This window comes from Eubalaena glacialis, chromosome 10 (assembly GCF_028564815.1).
Source record: "Eubalaena glacialis isolate mEubGla1 chromosome 10, mEubGla1.1.hap2.+ XY, whole genome shotgun sequence".
Taxonomy (NCBI): domain Eukaryota; kingdom Metazoa; phylum Chordata; class Mammalia; order Artiodactyla; family Balaenidae; genus Eubalaena; species Eubalaena glacialis.
In genome coordinates, this window is record NC_083725.1 from 42,285,280 (window position 1) to 42,309,534 (window position 24,255).

Sequence of the window (24,255 nt, forward strand, 5' to 3'; positions counted from 1 at the left end):
ATATTAGGACTTCAAAAAGAAGAGAGATAAACTTGGAAAAGGTATTAATTGGATTCTGAAATAGCTTTTCTAGTATCTGCTAACATAAAAGAGAGTTTGGAGGGAAAAAAAAGCCAAAACTTTGCTATTATTAAATTCAGAAAAAAAAAACCTGTGGTGATTATTTTCACATGGCTCTGAACAGGGGTACTGTACTATTTTGCTCTATTTGACTAAAACTATGGACATCTGAATCTCTTCACCATTTCGGGCTAACAGTGTAGTACAATATCCTCAACATTAATACTGTGGGTTTTATCCATCATTAACCCAGTAACTGACCCTGGTGTGTATTTATTACTATCCATAAGGAATGGCAACTACACAATATTCATTAGTTGCAAAAAATTTATAGCTATAATTTCTATGAAGAGTAAAGCAATTATTTGCTCAGAGATAAACTATTTATACACAGCAGTCTTGTTTCTATTTTCTGGGTCGTTTCAAGCATTCTGATGAGGGCACTTGGGGATGCATTTTGACCTAGGCCTTATGAAGGAAATGGAGAATCTTAATCAGTAAAAGGGAAGGGGAAAAGTCAGGTACTCCTTATGGGGAAAAGCTCATGAGTGGAATCATGGCAACAAGACAGAGGAGTGCACTTGGCTGAAGGAAGGTAATTGGCTTAACCAGAATTGAGAGACAGAAAGAGGGCTACTGACCACAGACCACAAATGAGCTAGGTTGCAGAGTTTAGGCTTGATCTCATAGGTATTAGGGAACCGCAGGTTCTAAGAGCCACATTCTTAAGCATAACAGAAGGTAAAAACATTCACACTCAGGGGGAACTATCTTTCCTCAAAGTGTTAGTTTCAAAAGACTTTGAAACAGAAGCTGGGATGCATTCCTAACCCACTGTCTCAAAGGTCTCCCTCCAGTCACAGGGGAGAAACTGATGTATTAGAAAGAGTTATACAGAGAAAATTGAGCATTCCATACATGCTGAATCTCATGGAGCAAAGACGATGTTTATACTTTTAAAAAGTTTCTTTTTCTGAGACCAGAAATTGCTTTAGAAACAAAAATAGTGAATAATCAAAATGCAATTTAAAAATTTAAAGCTCTATGAGGACAAGTTTTTCCAAAATTCTGCCAACAAACCCTAACAAATTAAGGCAATAATTTCCATTTTTAACTAAGAAAATATACTAACCCCTTTAAAGTTGTCTCAATTTTTCAGAATTTTGTATTAACCTCACCCATACTGACACTAGTTTACAAGACCAGAAAATCCTACTATACAGACAGGTTTTGTTAATTCTATGCAGAAGTACTTAAGGATAGCTTTTGAAACAAGTAACTTGTGAACATTCTGAAGTCTGGTACCTTCCCACAGCAAATGCGGTATATAATTACAAAACAATGCCACTGATTTCATGTTGCTTGTTAACTCATCTGCACTGATTTCTATTAGAAAAGTAAAAACAAACAACAAACAGAACCCAAACCCCCCACAACACTGAACAGGAGTGCCTTGCGCTCAAGTATTGAATGGATCCATCCTTTTTTCTTCATTATTCCTTTTTACAGTCTGTTTTTTGAGACTGGAAAGCTCTTTCTGGCTTTCTTGATTATCCTGGTAACCTTATTTAAAGGCATCTTCACTTAAGATATGACCCTTCTTTGTGGAATCTTTCCTGGCATCTACCTTAAGATAATCTAGAAAATATGTAGGATGAGAAAAACACAGATACTTGCTTGATACAAATACAACCAGATTCTGGGTATTTGAGCAACTCCAAATTTAGCCCTATACTGGAATTTCATACATTTTCACAATTGTGCCAGGTAAATACATTGACAACTGAATCTTATATAACAAGGCAGTATTTTATTCTCCACATATGCAAAGTTGAATTTAAAAAACCTTTTACAAAACCTATCTCTTTCAGGTTTCCTGCTCTGGCTTAGACAAATCTAAGGAATCAACTCTGTAATTTTAATACCATACAAATTTAATAGAAATTTAATTTACAAACCTTAACTTTTCTAAAGCTTTACTAATAAAAGAAGTATCTAAAAACTCCTGATAATTTTAATGAGCAACTGTTTACACTTGTACTGATGTATGAAATAAAGACCTGAAGGTATTTAATTTATTTATCAGATTTAAAGTTTAAGATCTTAGTAGGAAAAAATAAAAAGGAAACAATTTCAAAACACTTTAACATGGAGAACTTTTTGCTTGATCCCGAATCTCATTTGAATTAATTTCTGCTCCTATGTTTCTACTTCATTTATTACAAATAAAAGAAACACTTCAGAGAAAAAGCAAGGAAAAATGTCTTCACTTTACATAAAGATCCAATGCCACAGTGCTCTTCCCAGTCAAATGTGGTATTAGTGGTCCTCATTGTAAGAATGTTTGCTCTGCTTTAGCAAAGATGACGTTCATTAGTTATTCCCTGGATTTCTTGATTAAAGGAGGCATTTATGAGATAGACAATGAATAGAGATTTTCCTCTCACAAAGTTAACTGGTCTCTATGAAGATTCTATCTGGTGCTCCAATGGACAAGTTAACAGTATCTAAAATGAGTGGAGTTCTGCCAATTCCCACTTCCACAGCTCATTCTAACACAACGCACTTGTTAGCCTAGTGCAGAAGAGCTCCACAGAATATGAGGTGTTTCATGGTTGCTTCTGGCAATCTGAGAAAAGTGCAATAATCCCCCAGCTCCTAATTCCTTCAAATCTGTGAACCCTGAACAAAGAGAATCTCTTTGGTTTCAAGAATGAGATTCTTTCCATGAGTCAGATAAGTGCCTATGTTATAGAAGGAAAAAATGGCCACAATCTTTCCATCTAAATAAGGTACCTTCACAACCAGTGTTCCTTTGGGTTCACCAGGGAGGAATGCTGATAAAAGCCAACAAAGAAACCCAAAACAGTACTCAGGTAGATCCTTTTCTCTTCTGATAATTTTAGTATTCTTTCTTTGGAGTGTTCACTAAAAAAAACTTTTCCTTTCCTAGTAGTATGATTATAATTCTCAATAAGATTTCCTAAAGTAGCCTACCCAAGTAAATAACCTGTACTACCTTTGTTACTGTTCAAATTATTAATTTCTATAAATCATTGTAAGTACTATTTTAGGCTATGCAAATAAAAAATCAGGCACACTTCAAGGCTGACAGGGTGTATATACTACATATCAAATGTGGGGAAAAAAAAAGACCTCAATGGAGTTTTGAATACTACTCTGGGAGGAGTGGGGAGGGAGCAGATAGTGTAAACTTTCTGGGAACAGCAATGTTAACTTAAGTATCATGGTAGAAAGATGCCTCAAAGTTACGCTGGGCTCATCTTCAGTGAGGACAGGCCCCTGGAGCACAAGTTTTTCTCTTTCCTAATTTAATATCTGTTTTCAATGCTAAAACATCAGATAAGAGCCTACCTGACATTTTGGAGAATTTGCTGTGCTGGGATTGATATTCCGCATTGCCTAAGAGTGAAAAATAAGATGGATAAAAATTACTTTAAGCCACATGGTTTGGCTGTGTAGGCTGACTTACAAATTGTATCCAGACATATCACCATAGCACAGAATTCCCAAGCTAGCCCAAGAAGAAGCAGACTAAGGAAGACAGGAGCCAACGGAGTCGCCACATAACACACGGAAACCTCAGAAGTGTTCAACAGCATTGAGGACAGGACAGTAAGACTTTAGGTGTCAGGGTTCAAATGAAACTGGATATTGGTCAGGTAAGTTCTTTACTTCTGAATATTAGATGAAGCAGGAAAAATATAATGTGATGCTTCAGTGATAAGAGAAACTATCAATGGAAGAAGTTCACAGGAAGCCAAAAGACTTAAGATATACTGAATTTATACTGATTGCTAAAAAACAAAACCAAAAAAATCTTAAAAAAATACACCATTAGTATAAGAATAGAGCAGGTCTGTCACTTCAACAAAAGAAAAGACAACACAGTAGGTAGGTAAAGAAGAAATAAAGAAGTTACCTTTAAAGGAAACTATTCTGTCTAGGACCCATCACCCAGAGTAAGAGTGAGAATAAGATTTAGAAAAATTCTTTAGAATGAAGAATTTTATAAGTAGCAGCATTTTGCCCATTGGGCGGGAAGGGGGTGGGGGAGAGCTGACCTACGGCAACAACAAAATGATGGATGGCCCATTCCCAGACTTTAACCTTTTTTATTAATAAGGTTTCTTGGTTTTGGTAGTCTTTAATTCATATGTGAAATTATATTTGCATACGCCATCTAGTACTCAGTAACAACAAAATGAAAACAGGCTGCGTAAAACATACCCTTAAATTGCTTTATTTCTTCTAAGAGCTATATAACTATAATTTTGATGGTGCTACCTTGTTCCGATGATAAAGTTTTATTTAAATGAAAAATATCTTTCCTTTATAGTAATATGTTAAAAAGTCCATCAGAGATACAGTAATCTTGTTAATGTGCTTCCTTTCTCTACCTTCTTAAAGGCGGATGAGGGAATATTTCTTTCAAGACCACTTCTTGACACCATATGCTGGCATCATCTTTCTTACTCACTTTGGTGCCAACCACACTAGAATTACACTGGCAGGTTACTGATAGCACAAACAGTCTAAAGGTGTGCCTGTCTGGGATTCCATGGCTTAGTTTAATTCTTAGGTATCAGTTCTTCTAATCCCAAATCTGAGTTCAATGACTGTTTCAAGTTCATGTATTTCCATTAACACGTGACACTATTAAAATAGAACACTCATGAAAAAAAAGTACCTTGTTCAAATGTCTACATCCTGGCTACAAAAATGTAGAGTATAATGATATTTTTAATGCCTATACTTAGCATGCTATGATTTAGGTGAGGAAAAATAGTACAGATACGTATATTTCACGTTCGCAAACAGAGAGAATGTCTCTGGGGGAAAAAAAAAATACAAGAAACTGATAGCTACTTACAACCAGAAAAGAGAACTAGAGAAATGGAAAAGGAGATTTCATTTTCACTGTACGTTTACCTTTTGTACACTTTCAAAATCACATCATGTTTATTATCCAAAATATTTACATAAAAATTTTAAAATATACTGCTTTGAGAAGATCACACTCCCAATATCTGAACTTAGATTTTATCACTCTGAAATAAGATAAAGTAAAAATTCATTTTGAGATGAGGGATTATATATTCTTATGGCACATAAAGACCAACAGTATTTCTGAAAGAAAACTGATAAAAATGGTCATAAAGTTTTCCAGCTCTCTAATGTTAGAACGTACCCATCCCAACATGAAAAAACATCCATAAGTAGATAATTTTAAAGCACTGTGGGATCTTCTAAACTTGGAATAGCCTGTATTGTTTTAAATAAAACATCTTAGATTCAGCAATACTGAAACATTTATCATTTGAGAAATATCATATTGTGTATTCCCCTAGACAAATAATTCATTTAAAGTAAAAGATGTTTCTCCCCAAGTGATGTCCCAGAGTTTCCCCCTTAGTGAAATCCTGATATATAGTAGTCTGCAATTCCATGTACAGACATACCTCATCTTATTGCACTTTGCAGACACTGCAATTTTTTTTAAACATACTGAAGGTTTGTGGCAACCCTGCATCTAGCAAGTCTATCAGAGCCATTTTTCCCACAACATTTGCTCACTTCATGCCTCGGTGTCACATTTTGGTAATTCTCACAATATTTCAGTCTTTTTCATTGTTACTATATTTGTTATGGTGATCTGTGATCAGTGATCTTTGATGTTACTATCGCAAAAAGATGACTCACTGAAGGCTCACATAATGGTTAATATTTTTAAACAATCAAGTATTTTAAAATTAAGGTATTTAATTTTACATTAAATTTTACATTAAATTTATTTAAATTTACGTTAAATTTTACAATAAACAATTTACATTGTTTATTTTAAGACATAATGCTATTGCACACTTAATAGACTACAGTACGGTGTAAACATTAATTTTCATATGCAACAGGAAATCAAAAAATTCATGTGATTCACTTTATTGTAATACTTGCTTTATTGTGGTGGTCTGGAACTGACCGGCAATATCTCCGAGGTATGCCTGTATATTTGAGGAAAAGCACCCTAGCTTCCTTCGATTTTTGCTTGACTGCAATGAATACGACCAAAACATCTCTTTGTGATACAGGTTTACAAGTTATAGCCTATGTGATCAAAGGCCAGTTAAGAAACTAAGACTACGAGAGCTGGACAGAATGTTTCTGTGTCACTCTAGTTTCAGAGAAACAACATTCTTCTGTAACTAATAAATGCCAAAATGAAACACACCCAACTTTATGTAGGCAAACAAAACCCCAAGAGTGGAAGGCTGGTCTCTAACCTGTGGCCTCACCTGCCGAAGCAGTTCTTGCTGCTTCAGTCGCAGCCTCTCTTTCTCCATCTGCAACTGCTGCAGCCGCATCTGTTGCTGCTGGTTGGAATTGCCACCACCCATGACTCCTCCCTGAGGGCTCTGGGGGGCCAGCGGTGGTGGCTGTTTCACTGGAGCACTCTGACTGATTCTCTGGTTCATGGCTGAAATGAAACAGAAGATCTATCCTAAAAAACTAGCAAAGAAAAAGGATATTTAGTTATTCAAAAGCAACTGGGGATATTCAACATAGCCTTTTCTACAGTAAGACTAGAAATAACCTAAAAATCCACCAATAGTACAATGGTTACATTAATTTATTATTATTGTAGTCATCTTTGTCATTATCCTAGGATGTAAGGCAGCCATAAGAGAAAAGAAACAAGCAACTCTAATAGGCAGTGACATGGAACAGTCTAAGACATACTAAGTTAAAAGCATAGTACAGAATAGATAGTATTAAAAAAAAGGAGGCAGGTGGAATATATATTACATGCATATCCAGAGAATCTGAATTGAAGGACAGCCAAGAAGCAATTAACATCTGTTGGTTCTGGACCTGGGGAACTGGATGACTAAAGGACCGAGTTCAAGAGAGACATTTTTTATAACTTTTCAAGTTTGAATAATGTGAATATATTGCTTATTATAAAATATAATATATATTTAATTAAAAATAAATCTAACTGAGGCAAAGCATTCTAAGCAGTAAAGCTCAGCAAGATTATTAATCTTTAAATATAACTCTAATAAATCAAGTAGATTAAATGATCTGATGCATGCTCATAATAAATTAAGCCTACAAGAATCTGGATGGGACTTCCCTGATGGTGCAGTAGTTAAGAATCCTCCTGCCGGACTTCCCTGGTGGCGCAGTGGTTAAGAATCCGCCTGCCAATGCAGGGAACACAGGTTCGAGCCCTGGTCCGGGAAGATCCCACATGCCACAGAGCAACTAAGCCCGTGTGCCACAACTACTGAGCCTGCGCTCTAGAGCCCACAAGCCACAACTACTGAGCCCGTGAGCCACAACTACTGAAGCCACGTGCCTAGAGCCCGTGCTCTGCAACAAGAGAAGCCACTGCAAGGAGATGTCCGTGCACCACAACGAAGAGTAGCCCCTGCTCGCCGCAACTAGAGAAAGCCTGAGCGCAGCAACGAGGACCCAATGCAGCATCAATCAATCAATTAATCAATCAATAAATTAAAAAAAAAAAAAAAGAATCGGCCTGCCAATTCAGGGGACATGGATTTGATCACTGGTCCAGGAAGATCCCACATGCAGCAGAGTAACTAAGCCCGTGCGCCACAACTACTGAGCCTGCGCTCTAGAGCCCATGAGCCACAACTACTGAGTCCGCGAGACACAACTACTGAAGCCCGTGTGCCTAGAGCCCGTACTCTGGAACAAGAGAAGCCACTGCAAGGAGATGTCCGTGCACCGCAACGAAGAGTAGCCCCCGCTCGTCGCAACTAGAGAAAGCCTGAGCACAGCAATGAGGACCCAACGCAGCCCAAAATAAATAAATAAACAAATAAATAAATAAGTTAATTAACTAATTAAAAAAAAAATAGAATCCGCCTGCCAATGCAGGGGACACAGGTTTGATCCCTGGTCCGGGAAGATCCCACATGCCGTGGAGTAACTAAGCCCGTGCGCCACAACTACTAGCCTGCGCTCTAGAGCCCGCGAGCCACAACTACTGAAGCTCCCGTGCCTCGAGCCTGTGTTCTGCAACAAGAGAAGCCACCGCAATGAGAAGCCTGCACACTGCAATGAAGAGTAGCCCCCGCTCACTGCAACTAGAGAAAGCCTGCACACAGCAAGGAAGACCCAATGCAGCCAAAAATAAATAAATAAATAAACAAACAAATAAATAAATTTATTTAAAAAAAAAGAATCTGGATGGCATAGATTGGTCTCATTCAACAGCTCAGGTAGTCACTGTTATTTTTTTAGTTGAACATATAATATACCATTTGACAATTAGAAACAGACTGGATTCCTACACTAGTGAATTTCTGTCACTGATACAACATTGACCAAACTGTGGATTGTGGTAACCTTGGTGAACAGATGGAAGTTTTATTATGTGAAAATGGCAATAAGAATGATGTATCACCTTTTCAGACACATATTCAACTTTTTAAGGTGAAATTTCAGGTCATTGTTTCTACTAAATGTTTAATACATACTGACCAAAGAAAACCTCTGGCCCAAATGACTTCACAAACACTCGAGGAAGAAATAATACTAATCTTATACAACCTTTTCCAGAGAACAGCAAAGAAGGAAACTCCACAACACCTTTGAGACCAGCATAACCCTAATACCTTACAAGGACATTAAAACAAAGAAAAATTACAGATCACATTCTCTCATGAACCTTGCTACCAAAATCTGAAATGACATTCACTGACAGCTCTCATGACATACTGGCTCCCAGCCAAATGGCAAACTCCTTCTGGTGATTTTTCACGTGTCCTCTGTTGAAGCCACAGAGGCTGCTTGGTAAAAATGCCAACTCTTCTTGGAGGCTACTTGACCAAACGTCCCCAGCCTTCCCCAGAGTCTGCCATCTGCATTAAGAATCATCTTCTTTCAGGGCACACTGCTCTGGGACATTTGTTTACTGACATTTCTCACCTGATTGTAATTTTTTATTTACAAATTTGTATCTTCTCTTAGACTGGAGTGCCACAGGAGTGGGGAGAGTATCCTAATTGTGTATATATTCTCAGTGCCTAGTCCAGCATCTTTGCACAAAACTTGTGCTGAAAAAAAACACTGTAATGTTTCTAAGTCAGTTAAGTATTCACTGAGGCAGAAATTTCACTATTTAATATATGATAATATAGAAATCCTACCAATTTCCCCTTAGACTGACCAACTCTTCCATGAGGCAGCATAACATTGATACAGAACCAAGGATATTAGAAGAAAGGAAAATTACAGACCAACTCTCTCCTAGAACGCCTTGGTTCAATTCAACCTACTGAGATATTTATATAAGGTGATGGTATTTTTGTTCTTACTCTTCCCCTCAATTTTTTCTGTATTTCTTTTTCTAACTTCTTGAGTTGAACTTACTTAGTTTAAGTCTTTTCTTAGAGCATTTAAGTCAATAAATTTACCTTTAAGTACAGTTTTTCCTGCATGTCATACAGTTGAAATAGTATGTAAAATTCATGATTGTTCTACCCCAAATATCTGTAATTTCTATTGTGATTTCCATTTAACTCATGAGTTACTTAGGAGCATACTTTTATGCTCTCAAGCATACATTTAAATTTTTTAAAATTTCCATAAACAAATAGAGAAACAGAAAAAATAATATAGATTATGAATCCTCATGTAGTCATCATCCAGGTTCCCAATGATCAATAGATAACCAATTTTGTTTTACATCTATTCTCATCGACTTTTCCCTCAATTATTTTCAAGCAAATAATACAGCATTTCATCCATAAATAATCACAATATGTATCATTCGGGTTTTTGCTTAGATTCTTAGATCTTATAACTATATTTTCTGTCTGATGCTGAAAAATTTGCTTCCAATAACATTAATATGTATTATCCTTCTATACATATGCAAGTATTTCAAAATAACATACGACCGATTATTAAAGTTATGATCAACAAAATGATTATTAAAAGTTTGGTCCTTAAGATATTTCATTAGGTGTATCCAGCCAAATCACTGTGGTTAAGTGTCATCTGAAATAATTCTTCTCTGTGTGACTCGGCCAACTCAAATATACAGGCTCACTTCTGGCGATGTGCTTCTGAATTTCAGACACTGGCTTTACTTGCCACTCCCCACTGCCCCTAGCAGTTTGTTTATTCCGTTTTTAAAAATCAAAGCAAACACACAAGATATGGTACCATACTTCTTAGATATATGGTGGCATACTCTTAGTACTTAACTTCATTTTGCCTTTTTGCTAATAACATATCCTTGAGACTACTCCAAAACAGTATATAGAGGTTCCCCCCCCCATTTTCTTTTAAAAATAGCATAGTATTTCATTCAACTAATTTCCTGTTAGGTACCACAGCTTTAATTATAACCTATATGTTGAATAGCTGGTAGAGCAAGCCATATTTTTTTTGAAGCTAACTTTTTATTATTGGGATCTAATTTTATTGCTTTGTGGTTAAAAGAATCTGGTCTGTATACTGATTCTTGAAATTTGTGACTTGACATGTGGTCAATCCTTGCTTTTGTACCAGGTCAGGGCCAGCCGGCTGCATGCCTGGCTTTCACCATTGAGAGTGTTTCATGTATCTCTTTCTTTGTTCTTAACACTTTGAGTTCCTGATATCCTGACTGGCTGACTGGTCCCTCACCCTGCCCTTGCTCACTGCTTTGTGTGGTTTTGTTTTCTGACCAACAAAGATTTTTTTTAAAATTTATGATCCCAGTTAAGTCTTTCTGGTTATCTCTTTTAAATGTTTTGTCTGGCATAGCAGAGAAGGGATGTCAAAAAAAACATGACTCGCTGCTTCATATTGTTCAAAGCCTTATCAATCTCTTTTATGGCCCCCCCAAAAAAAAATCATATTTATAAAATGTCTTTACAAAGAATAAATGGCTAAAACCCCAATAATTATGGTTTATAGTTAGTATTTTACAGGGGAATGGATAGAAAAAAAGCCAAAAAATTTTAATGGCTAAGATTTGCCAATCAATAACCTCATTTAATACAATTGCTTATACCTTCCTGTCACCAACATTATTAGATGCACAACTGACAGGCCTCATAGTATGATATAAAAAATATGGCCTTTAGAGTCAAACAAACCATGATTAGAGTTGGGCACACCAGTTCGTAGTTCATCTAATCCTCAGTTTCCTCAGCTATACCTGTGGACATTAACATCACCCTTTTGGACCACTGTGGGGCTTATAAGTAATATGTAAAGCATCTATTATAGTCCTGGAATACAACAGATGCTTCAAAAATGTTAGCCTCCTCCCTTTTCCGAATAGTTCTTTCTAAACTTTAAGATTACCAGTCCTGCAGATAATCATCTTGGCTTGAATTCCCATACCTTCCCTCCCCCATCCTTCCACTTCACCATGCCACTCACTGTTTCTAAGTATTCTGTGATTCATAAAGATATGCATATTTATCTTTCCTGTAAGATCTAAACAGAAAAAAATAGGTGGGGGAGTTTGAGCCTTAGCTTAACCTCCCTAGGGATCCTTCTCTTTTGGTGAACATGTTCTTGGCATTCCCAGAGGGCACTCAACATATTTATTTTCCCAAAGAGATGTTTTCATACATTGTGTTATGTCAGGTTCAATCATACGAGTTAAATATGAATTGGGGGACTGATCTGAGTATCTATCACATATGGTGAACATCTCACAAACTGAGGCCTAGTGCGAACAACTACTGGGGAAAAAATGTTTTCCATTCCAAGCAGTTAAATAAACTAAAAAAAATTTTAAACTGCTAGGAAATAACCCATTAGTAAGTGTTGAAATGATAAAATATGATTGACTTCAAAACAGACTCTAGAGCTATACAATGTTAAATATTTCATCTATTAAGAAACATTTTTTAAAAAGCTCTTGAGCTTTCCATACTGGATTTTTATTAAGTAATATAGCATTTAACAAGTTAATATAAATATTTATTCCTTGTGAAAACTAATTGGACAATAACAGTATTGCATGAAAATAAACAGGTAAATATCCTCTGCTTCCCACCAGTTTCTCAGAATTAGATACCATTAGCAGCAATCATTAATGACAGTGACCACTGCTGATGGCACACTCAATTGGTTGGGAAGGTCTTTTTCAAATCTAAGCTTATCTGACTATTAAAAACCACAGAAAGGGAAAAATAGGGTATCAAAAGATGGAGTAAGAACTCCACAGAATTAAACAGAAATTTGCACAAAATACGCAATAGAAATAGTCTCTCTGGCTAATAATGCTGAGCACTTTTGGCTGTGTTTACCTAAATGCTGTTACCTATGGATACAAGCAGTGCTACAAGTTTCCATATAAAGAGCTCACTTAAATGACCAATTCAAACAACCGTGTTTATCTACTGAAGCTGGGATTTCTTCTCTTCAGAAGCATCCTGTTCTTTACCTTCTATCTCAAGCATTTCAACAAAGCACAGAGCAGTGCACCCACATGGGGTGCAGCAGAGACCTCACAAGCAGGCAAGAAACAAAACAGGCTTTGTTTCCTGGGGGAAGGGGGCAGGGCAGCTAAAAGAGAAAAGAACTGCATTACCACCTTCTTCCCCTCCATGACCAACTACCAAAATCCCAATGTTTCCAGTTTTAACAAAATTTCTAAAAGGTAAAGGAGAAAACAAATCCCTAAAATATGACAAATTTTTTAAAAAAATGCTATATTTTAAATTCAGCGTCTGCTGCCTGGACTATGAAATAGTAACTGTTTCAAGTTTTTCTTAACCAATCAGTCCTGACAGCTTTATGGTAGCAAATCATACACTCAGCAATTACTGAAAAATAAGAGACCACCTTCTCAAAAACAAAGGAGGTCATCACCAGGGGTTCTTTCCAGATTTTATTCTAAACATCTGAATTTTCAAACTTCAGACAAAGTTTAGATTTGCATAATTTGTATCTTCAACCTTGGAATATTACAAAGTACTACAGATGTGGTAATCAATCGCAGACTTCGAGATAATAAATTCAATCCTAGTAACCTCATTAAGTGTAAATTTAAAATTAGAAAATTTTTTGGAACTTTTAAAACATTAACTCACATCAAATCTCCCACAACACAAGAAAGCACCGTTTTACTTTGTCTAATATTTTATCAAGTTTCAGATATTACATGGTTACATGTTAGAATGGCTATATTAGTTTGTTTATAACATTTAGAAACAAATTTTAGGTTTTTCCCATACCTACAAGGGTACTTAAGACTGTAAAATTGTAGGCTTATTAAAATAAATGAATGCTTTTCTAAAAACACTAACAGGCCAACTCTGTCAGTCTTAAAACAGTAAAAACAAAACACAAAACACCCACTGCTAGCTAAGTATTTCAATATGACCTAGGGGATTGAATTGTTTACAAGAAGTTGCTACTAACTGGCACAATAATTTATGTATTTAAATATAAAATGATGGTTTTTTTCAGTGAAAATTACTTACTATTTGATTCACACTGAAAATCTGTCTCTTGCAAAAGGAGCAAAAGGCCAGGGTCCTAATCTCATGACTGAATATACCTTTTTATTATCAATATGCAAAAGACATCTCCCAACACTCAATTAAGCTATACCTAGGTGATAACACCATGCCCAGGAATGACTTTTTAAAAAAAGTTATACTGAGATACTTCACCCCTTTGGTAATTTTAATATATTCATAGAATTGTATAACCATCACCACTATCTAATTTCAGAACACTTTCATCATCCCCAAAAGAAACCCTGTATCCTTTAGCAGTACATGTCCTATTGCCCCTCCCCCAGTCCCTGGTAACCATTAATCTACTTTCTGTTTCTTTGGATTTGCCTATTCTGAACATGTCATATATATGGAATCAATTTTGTGACTGGCTTGTTTCACTTAATATGCTTTCCAGATTCATCCACATTACAGTATGTATCAGCATTTTATTCCTTTTTATTGCCAAATAATATTCCATTGTACAGATACACTACATTTTGTTAGTCTGGTAATCCACTGATGGATATCTGTGTTATTTTCACTTTTTGGTTATTATGAATCATGTGGCTACAAACATTCAAATGTGCAGGTTTTTGTGTGGACATATGGTTTCCTTTTTTGGGCAATATATATCTAGGAATGGAATTGCTGGGTCATATGGTAACTATATGTTTAACTTTTTGAGGAACTGCCAAACTGTTTTCTAAAGTGGCTGCATTATTTTTCAATCACATCAGCAATGTATGAGGGTTCCAACTGCTCCATATTCTGGTCAACACTTGTTAATGCCTGTCTTTCATTTTAGCCATCTTACTGAGAATAAAGTGGCATCTCATTGTGGTTTTGCTTTGTATGATGTGGTTACAGTTAACCTCCTCTAAAACTCTACCCCAGGTCTTACCATAGGCAAAGTAATCTCTCCCTCCCACACTCTGTACTTCTCTCCCTTACCAAGCATCAACCTCCAGGCCCCCCAATCTGGGTTAAAGTATTTTAATCTTTAAACTGTTCAAAAATATCAATAACATCTTTTTTTTTTAGGTCAATTCAACACTGTCCTCCTTCAACCACCTATCAAAATTCTGGCATGAAAATTTATTATAATGGTATTTTTCAAACAATACAATTGAGAATGGAGCTAAAAAACATTCAACAGGACATTTTCTCCTCATCACCTCATTAAGCAGTTTGGGGCAGGACACAGGAGTTGCTAAATGAGGTGAGGAAGAGAAGGGAGAAAGCGGTCTAACTAGCCTTCAGCTCTCTCTGTCCCCTGGATGTAACTGTGTTTTTTCCCTCTACTATGAAAATAAAGTTTAAAGGCTAGTTTGGAGAGAAAGTACAGATAATGAAACTATTAGTCTAAAGAGAAGGGGAATAACATTTTAAAATCTACCTGCCACCTTGAATTCATGTTAGATTAATGAGTAAACAGTTCCATTAATAGCTTTATTCCTAATTACATATAATGTATTACTATTAATCCTCTTGCACTAGGGGAATTTATAATTTAGAAGAGATGAATCCGAGTTCTGACTGATAAGCACAAAAACTGGCCCTTTTATATAGTGTAGAGCTTGACTGGCTTCTTCTTACCTTTTAATGTCCCTCACAGCACCTTATTTATTATCCCTCATTGTACTTAACACATTTTGTAATAATTATTTATTTTGTAGCCGACAACCCCCTGCCCGCCTGCTAGCATAGTATCTGGTACATAACTGGCATTCATCTGTTGAATAAGTAAATAAATACTCAAATAGTTTCTATCCCTAGTTAGTAGGATGCTATTAGTAATACACAGGAGAATCTCCAAGCTGAAGCAAGTCCAGAATGAGTTCTGAAGCGACCTCAGCAACCAGGGTAGCAGAACAACATGAGTATAAAACAAAGCAAAGAATATGAACCACTCCTCTTCTAAATCATTCCAATTTATTTCAGCAGAAATCTATTTGACTTTTCCCTCAAGAAGTCTATAATCTCTTTTTCTGTTTCTTATAACTGAGTCTCTGGGTTGTCACAAAAAGTGACATCACCAAATGGCTCTCTTCTCCAGCACATTTTATAAGATACTTGCTATTAATGCAGAGTTGATACAAATATAACTTGAAACATAGTTTTCTTTTAAAAATGAATTAAGTTTTCTTGTGTTTGATGTGAGGGGCTTGAGTAACACAAATAAACCATTAATTTAAATTATCATTCAGTGACTCTAAGTTTTAAAAATTCTATATGAAAAACTCATTATGTAAACAAAGAAAAACATTTCTTCACTGTATAATTATTTGTATCATTGAACCATCGTCAAGTAGAAACTACGTATTAATTTAACTTCATTAACGTATGTCTATTCACCCTTGGCAAGTAGGAGAGACTGCTTACCATGATTGATAAACTATTTTGACACCATCCTCCTGACTGTAACATTAAAAAAAAAAAAAAAAACACTAAACTGCAAACCTCAAATATTGAACTAATTTTGATATTCTATAACCTTACGTATTAAAATGTTCATTTCAGCTAGCGTTTGTCTTTTAAGTAAAAAAAAAAAAAATGTAGTGAGGGCAACAATGAGTAACAATCTCCAACGGTATGTTTTAAACAGGACTTCACTAAGCACATGGCCTAGAATTATACTTCAAATCAGCTTACATCAGGCTTCCTAACATGGTAACTTTATGAGAGTTCTAAATTTTAGAAACAAAGCATACCAAAAATGCATCATCTTTACGGCAGTAAAACATGCATGTTTGAACTCCTGTATGTGTCAAGCTGATAGCGCGGACAAAACTTACCTATTCCATCTAGCGCTGCCCATCCCCCATCAGATTTGTTTGCCTGGGCATACCCACCATGTGATAAGGCTTATCTTTAAAGGTTGAAAGATTTCCTGGTCTCCTCTTCAGAAGTAATTCCCGGCTGTGACCAGAGGGCCAAAAGCTAAACTTAAGTGGTGCAATAAATAGTTCAAAAATATCTCTGAAACCTCAGTGCACTCAAATCCGTAAAGCTATTGAGAAGTAACCTTAAGCAAGGATCCAAAGCAGTCACTGAAGAATTCATAATCTAGCATATTGTATTAAATTAATTAAGGACTGGAAATATTCTTAAAAGCATCTAGTATATGAGTCCAATTAAGTCAAGAGAAGTCAGGTATCTTTCTGAATGAGTTGGTTACACTGTTGATACCAGAAGAACTTGGGTCTCTTGATTCCCAATTGAGTAGGTAAATTTTTCTACAACACAATTTAATTCATTTGAATTCACATGTAGAAAAGAGGATGCTAGCTAACTTCTTCTAATGGATTTTTGGAGGGCATATAAAATGTCAGGTCAGAGCAATGTCATAACTATTTTTCTCACTGGATAATGTGCATTTAAAAACTACATTGAGTATCACATTTAAAGAGGCATCCAGAGAAGGGAAGTAAACCGGTAAAAAACTCAGAATTCTTAATGCATAAAAAAACTAGAGAAAGCACAGTTAAAAGAGAACACTCTGGGATTAGAAATGTATTCACAAATTTGAAGAGAAGTAAATTTCTGAGTAATAAAGGGACACATATTTTCTGGTCATTAGAACCTTCCTTAAATAGAATGGACAGCCTTCTAAGTGGTAAGCTCCTAGTCAAGGGAAAGGGGAAGGTCAAAGGTGAGGTTGGAAGGTAATCTCTTAAGGATATGGTAGAGGTGAGGCATGATAATTCATCTAGATGGCTTCACCTCTGTAATTGGAAACTCATTACCTTTGGGTAATTTCCTCAAGATGAGTCACAATACAGTATATAAGTAAATGCTTCAACCATTGTCATCTTCCTCCCTCTGAAATTTCTGTGTTAGTATTGGTGACTTAGGTGTGCTTCTGAAAAGATTAACTGCATGTAATCTAAATTTCTTTAAAATTCTGGGTGTCAAAAGATCAAGTCCAGATTCTAGTTCTGTCACTCAACTATATAACCGTGGGTAAGTCACAATTTCCCTAGATCTCAGAGAAACTCAGATTTGGGGCAAAATCCCTACCTCTACCAGTATTTTTTAAAAAATATATGTTGGTGGCTTGGGGAGTCACAAGGACTGGGTGGCACTATGGCATTTAGTGGGCAACAGTCAGGGATGTTGAGTGTTCTTCAGTGCCCAGGATACACCCTCCCTCCTCCTTTGAGAAATGTTGATTAGAAGAATTACAAATTCCTTTTCAGGGCCAAATTGTATGAGGTTTATTTGTTTTAAGAAGTTTTAGTTAGCAACAGCTCTATTTACCTAAAACACACTGAAACATCTTTTCCTCCCTACCCTAAGTAGTTAATAATATAATTCACAACCAAATACTGACATTTTAGGATCACCAGGCAAGATTTAAAAGAGGGTAAGGAAAACAAAACAAAAAAACAAACAAAGAACTTGTTTTTAATGCACGAATATAAAGAGACTTGCTTCAATAAAATTCAAATGATTTGATGTTGGTATTCTAGGTACCCAAGACTCCATTAATGGAGTTACAGATTTAGTTTCTACAGCCTTTAGTGTTTTATCCTACCTCTACTAGAACAGACTTAGGTACATTTAGGTACATTTTCATCAAAAGTACAATAGGACTTATAACAGCTATCAGAAATATTTAGTCTTCAAGGAAAAAGGTTAATGAATGTCTAAACAGTTAAAAAATTTAACAGACCTTTAATTATTGATGCAAAATATTTAACTTTGATAAGAAAGATGTGCTGAACAACTTTTGGCTTTTGACTTAATAGCAAGTTTTGGGAAACTTTGAAACCAAGGACCAAAATCAACACCTAGGTTTTAATTAGCTGTGACATTTCCATGCACAGAATTTCTATGCACAGAATTGTTGATAGTAATTATAAAGGATATTCTGAATTTGCCAACTAGGTTGTTTATTACCTCCTTTAAGTCTCAAAAGATACACCTTTTAATCCAAATCTCTAGTTCCAGTTATTTTATTTACACCAAACGTGTTTTTAATTCCAGTGGTCCCATCAGCACTTATTTCCAGAAACACAGATTCTAACACTACTTATTATGTCCTTTTATATAAACAGGGACAACAACATTACATAAAAGACCATTAGTATTCTGGAATAGATTTTTCATTCTGAAAAACAGGAATTATAATTTTTGTGTATGTTTTCATTAGGGCTTTTACTGGAAAATATTCAAATGGCTATTATTATGTAAAACAGTAAATAATTTTACAACATACAAGAAAATATTTAAACCTGAGACTCTTCATGTTTGCAAGTATAAAATCTCTAAGAAAAAGAGTGTTAATAAGAAATAATTTAATGACCTGCATAATACTCAAGCATCAACTTTCTTTAATACAGTGTAAAAACATTCCTAATATGATTCCTTAAAAACAAATAAAAGCCCTCCTTTTTTCGAAGTCAGTAAATGTCAGCTAATTCTTATTGGCACTGGATGTCACTTCATGATTTGTTACAAATTACTAATCAATGCTGTAAAATAATATAAATGTCAACGATATATAGTTTTTAGGGAGGGGCAAGATAAGGGTATGGGATTAAGAGATACAAACTACTATGTATAAAACAAATAAACAACAAGAATACATTGTACAGCACAGGGAAATAGTCATTATCATATAATAACTTTAAATGGAGTATAAGCTTTAAAAATGTTGGATCACTGCTATACACCTGAAACTAATATTGTAAGTCAACGTAAAACAAAAACTTCAATAAAAATTTTTTTAAAGATACATAGTTTTTAAATGTTAAAGAATAAAAAATCAGATAAAAAAGAAACAATGCATAACTAATTATTTAATTTCCTGAATTTATATTACATGGATAATTTATTAACTTCATGTGGGATGTGAATTATTCTAAATATAATTATTCTAAAGCATCTGATAAAGAACAGAAATATAAAAGAGGCTGGTGTTTGAAGGAGGTGAGTGATAAAGTCAAGCTTATCAGATGTAAGGTGTATCTTCTACTCTAAAATGTCAAAAGACATAGGTCAACTTGACTTAAGGTAAAAAATGGTAAATACTTTCATATAGATTTGGGGAATACAGGAAAACAAATTTCACAACCATGAAAGCAATAACCTATCATTTGATGGTGTCTGCATGGTTCAAAGGGTCAGAAAGGGGATAGTCTATATTTTTTTGGCAGATAAAATGCAATCCACCATAGAACTTCAGATTTCAAGGAAAACTCCTTCAAATTCAGCAGCTAACAGCTTGTCTCTATTTGCTGTCACTCTGGATCAGAGAAACCCACACTTTTTTTTTTCCCTTTCCTGCTCCCCTTCAGTTACACTTGAGCTCTCTGACTGAAAAGGTCTGGAACAGATTAAAAGTCGGGCCTCAAAATAAAAAGCTTTGGCATGTTGTCAAGCCTGTCTGGAATACACATACACAGTGGGCCCAAAAAGGGAAACTAAACGCAGTAAGAGTATTTTATGAAAACTTTTCTTGGCATAGCTAACTGTACGCCGTGTGTACATATGTGTTGAAGGTGGGAGGGAGATAATCATTATTTTTTTTTTGGTACTTTCTCCCATTTAAAACAAAAGACCAAGCTGTGTGTGTAATTAATGAATCTACTTAAGCTCACAGCCAAGTTGTTTTATTTCACTTTTTATTAACTGAAAATGCTTAAAAAAAAAAAAAAAGCTTTGTTCCAATTGCTGATTTCTACAGTTAGCTAAGAGTTAATCATCATTTTTCATAATCTCGTGTAGAGGGAAAAAAACCCCACAGTACCATTTTTTAAAATTTCCAAAACATGGACAAGCAGAATTCATTTCATTAACGATGATTTAAGGAAACATGTCTGTTATCGTTCTAGTCCATACAAATGGCAGCATTTATTAAATTCTCTACCTTACTTGGTTTCCTGTTTCAACCACAAGGGCTTATTCAAGCATTAAATAGAATCTGAAGTTGCAAATTATTAACATGCCACATTACTTTTTTAACACTCAAATAGGTCTTGAAACTCAAAAGGCTAGCATTTAAGCCAAACCGGATATCTGTCAAAATGACAGTCTCTGCCCTGATCCCACCTTTGACTTCACTTGAATAGAGGATTCAATCAGTTCATAAAGCTGACCAATCAGTGAGCTTGGGGCAAACCCAAATGTTGGGGTTTTAAAAAGGTATACATATAGATATAGGAGAACTGCTCAGAACGTTCCTGACAGGGAAGTTATTTTACCCAACCAGCTCTGGGTAGAGTTTTTCTTTCTCTTCTTCCCCCAGGACTGTGTTTTGATGGCATCCACAGAGTTAATTCCTCTTTCCCATAAGGGCCCCACAGTTGTTGTTAGGTCAACCCCTGTAAAGCTTCAAAGGTTCCGAGTTCCCTCAGTCTGACCTACTCAGTGATCTGCACATTGTTTTCATTTAGCTGCATCCAGTCCAAGACGAAAGCTTTAAAACCACAATGATCTGCTCCTTTTTAAATACATTTTTCCATGGCTTTGGAAAAATGTCTCAGAAACCCAACTGAAGAAACTGAAAACAGTGAAAAAAATATGTGTAAAAAGGCCCTAAAGAGCTTGTATACTATTATCAAAATATGCACATTCGGGAGGGGAGTATTTCCTTGTGCAAATGGTGATTTTTGTCATTTGATTTGGAGAGAAATATGGCTTTTTTTGGGTTTGTTTCCCAAATGAAAAACAAAGGAAAAACCCCCTTTACTTAAAAAGGGGGGGGGGCAGAAGCGAAGAGAAGGAAAAAAAGGCTTTCATTGGTCTATCTCTAGGGTGACAGGGGTACCCACCCCCCCCCCTTAGGATAGAAAACATTATAATACCCAGGCACAGGATGGTACTCATTGCTCTCTTAAGTTAAGCATAAGCAGACACCACGTTACTGACAAAAGTTGATATCCCAGGTTTTAGATGAAGCGACAGACTGATTATTTCTGTGGCTAGAAAGATCATTTTAAACACGATCACTGTGTTTCCCAAAAATGTGAAAGGAACAGTGAGTCTGGTTAGCAAACCACCACAACATTCCTCCAACCCCATCCCAACAAGTCCAAGCTAAAAAGCTGATTTAGACCTGAATTTCTCAAGTTCAAAGTGAAAGGTATAAAAACAGTACTTGGATAAGTTGGATGGGCAGTCATTTTTTAAAATTATAAAGCAGTGCAATTTAATTTAAATGTACCTTCCCAAATTCACATACCAAAAAAAAGTAATCAAAAATATCTAAAAAGATTTTGAGATGAACCTTTACCAAAACGAGGGTCAAGCCTGGGGTCTAGCCAAGAGGTGGTCTTGTTCTTATGGTTTATATAGTATATTTCTCCATCCTGAGTCATGGCTTGTTCCCATCCATCAGGAAGAGGACCTATAAATACAGAAAAAAAATCACGGTTGGTTTTTAACTTGGTGCATCTAAAAAAAAAAAAAAAAGTGGGAGGGGTGCTAATTTAAAAAGAAAACACATCCTGACATAAAACAACTCATTAATGCAGAATTAACAATGTGTTCAGAGAAGAAAGGTAAACCTGTATACTTGATTCTTCTCCACTAAAAGGAAATTACCCAATAATAAAATCTACACCCCCAAAGACACAGATGTAAAAAAGGTCAGATTTTTGGAAAATGCTCTGGAAGTCATGACCCAAATAACTATTATTAGTGTTAATATATGACATGGAGTGCTGCAGCTCAGGGACCATCCCCCAATCCAGTCAGTTTTGGGACAGTACCTTCCTAGAGACCCCAAAAGTTTCTTTAATAAGGAATATATGCAAGTGTTCTCAGAGTACCTACAGTATCATAAACATTCTGCTTAATATAAAGCACAGTTTAGCTAAGCCTGCCAAGTACCATTTATTTCCATTATTTATGTGACTGACTCACACCAAGAAAACTATAATAGAGAAAACATGGTTCAAAAAAGCTTATTCTTAAGCAGCCTGGAAGTTGCTAGGAGGTGGGGATTGTGGCTAGAAGTTTAAGTTTGTCAGAGACTCGGGAAGGGGGCAGAGTAAACACCAAAACTGCTGGAAGGCAAATTTCTCAGGAAGAAAAAGAGAAATGGTACAAATTTCAAAGCTACAGAGTGAGGAAGTAATACCTGGGAGATAGGGCTAAAGAATATAGAAAGTATAAGAAGATTATTCTATCTTTATGAGGGTAGGGAGGCTAGACAGTTGCTTTTAAGAGGTAATAGCAATGAAAAGAGAGGCCCAGTATAAACTACTAAATTCAGGCAGATTTCCTCCTTGTCTCTCCCACTCCCCCACTTCCACTTCCCACTCCCAACAGGAATCAGGAAAGGCAAAGGTAAATTGGGAGAGTCTGAGTAAATGCCTAAAATTTTCCATCTGTGGAGCAACACGAATTGACTGCTTACTGTGTGCCAGTCACTGTGCTAAGTATATTAGGTACATTAACTCGTTTAATCCTTACAATGACCAAGGACATAAGCAGTAAGTAGTACTATCTCCATTCTAATGGGGAAACTGAGGCACAGAGTGGTATAGTCGGTATATCACAAAGCTAGTGTCAGAGATGATACTCAAACTTAGCAGCCTAATTCCTGAGCCATTTTCCTCATGACAACACTTCTTTTTATTCACCTCCCACATCCAAGGTCAGAGCCTAAGTATATGCTTCCTGTGCAAAAATGGAACAAGTTCCTTCTTTCTATACTGGCAGTCCAACACAGCCTTAAGAGTGGCGCTGAAAGAGTAACTTTGGTTAAACAGACCGCTCACACAGGCCCATGGGACCCAAGGCCCTAATTCTAGGCCAGTTTCGTTTGTATTGGGAACAGACCAATTTGCTACTATAGTATCATCAAAGATCTACTTTGATGGGGTCAAAATCCTGTTAAGGAATGCAGGCATGTGGAACTGGAGTGTTCCGTACTCCTAGACAGGCCACAGGGGGAAGACCCTTCTCCAGTCCTGAATATGGAATTCTGCACACAATGCTAACCATGTCCAGAGTTGGACTTTGCTGCAGAAATCCTGTGTTTACTAAAAAGTGAATGGGAAGCAGACTTGTTTGACACATATAAATCAAACCAACCACTTTTCTCAGCAGCCTTCAGTGTCACTTTGGGTTCTATTCCCGCACTAGGAAGACAGAACCTCCAGAATTGAATATTAAGGGTTTGTTACTGACTTTAATTGCGAAGATGGCTCAATTGTAAAATGCTTCTGAAAAACAAGTAATTAAAATTCTAACTTCCTAAGTATCATGATGATGAACAAGTCAACAGAAGTCACTGGATGCCTTTGGAAGCATCAACCCAATGGCCCTAACAGACCTCATTATAGCCTCCACACCTGCCTCCTGAGTAAATGGATTCCCTACTTTTTTTTTTTTAAACAATATCACTCTCTACCTTTGTTGTCTGAGTTAGAACCAAGGACAGTATCTGGGATACAAATCAACTTTCCCTTTCTGCTCCACCCCCTCCATGCTGTAGACTCCACTTACACTCTCATTGATCTGTTGCAGTCCGTCTCTAAGAATTCAACCATCAATAATTTTCAGCTCTTTTTCTTAACCACTACAGACCTTTGTTCCTTGGTGTCTGACTTCTTATTTCCTCTCCTCATTCCAGTGTCTCCTATCAAACAGCCACCAGGGTTTTCGTCTTAAAATACTACCCAATCAACATTTATATGTTACTCACTGACTCTAAAAACATTTCCCTTGCTCT

The 24,255-nt window shown here is 36.1% G+C and overlaps 1 protein-coding gene across 12 annotated transcripts in view; it reads right to left on the reverse strand.

Annotated features, from left to right (window-relative positions):
- YAP1 (Yes1 associated transcriptional regulator) overlaps nucleotides 1-24,255 on the reverse strand; it is a 104,118-nt gene that overhangs the window by 12,434 nt on the left and 67,429 nt on the right. The window contains exons 4-6 of one of the 12 annotated variants that reach the window (XM_061204016.1): nucleotides 21,808-21,921; nucleotides 6,363-6,556; nucleotides 3,436-3,483 (exon numbers count right to left, since the gene is read on the reverse strand). In XM_061204016.1, coding sequence (XP_061059999.1) covers nucleotides 3,436-3,483; nucleotides 6,363-6,556; nucleotides 21,808-21,921 — 356 coding nt within the window. Of the gene's footprint in view, nucleotides 1-3,435; nucleotides 3,484-6,362; nucleotides 6,557-21,801; nucleotides 21,922-24,255 lie in introns of all 12 variants that reach the window. The other 11 variants (XM_061204017.1, XM_061204015.1, XM_061204018.1 and 8 more) reach the window with 11 other exon arrangements.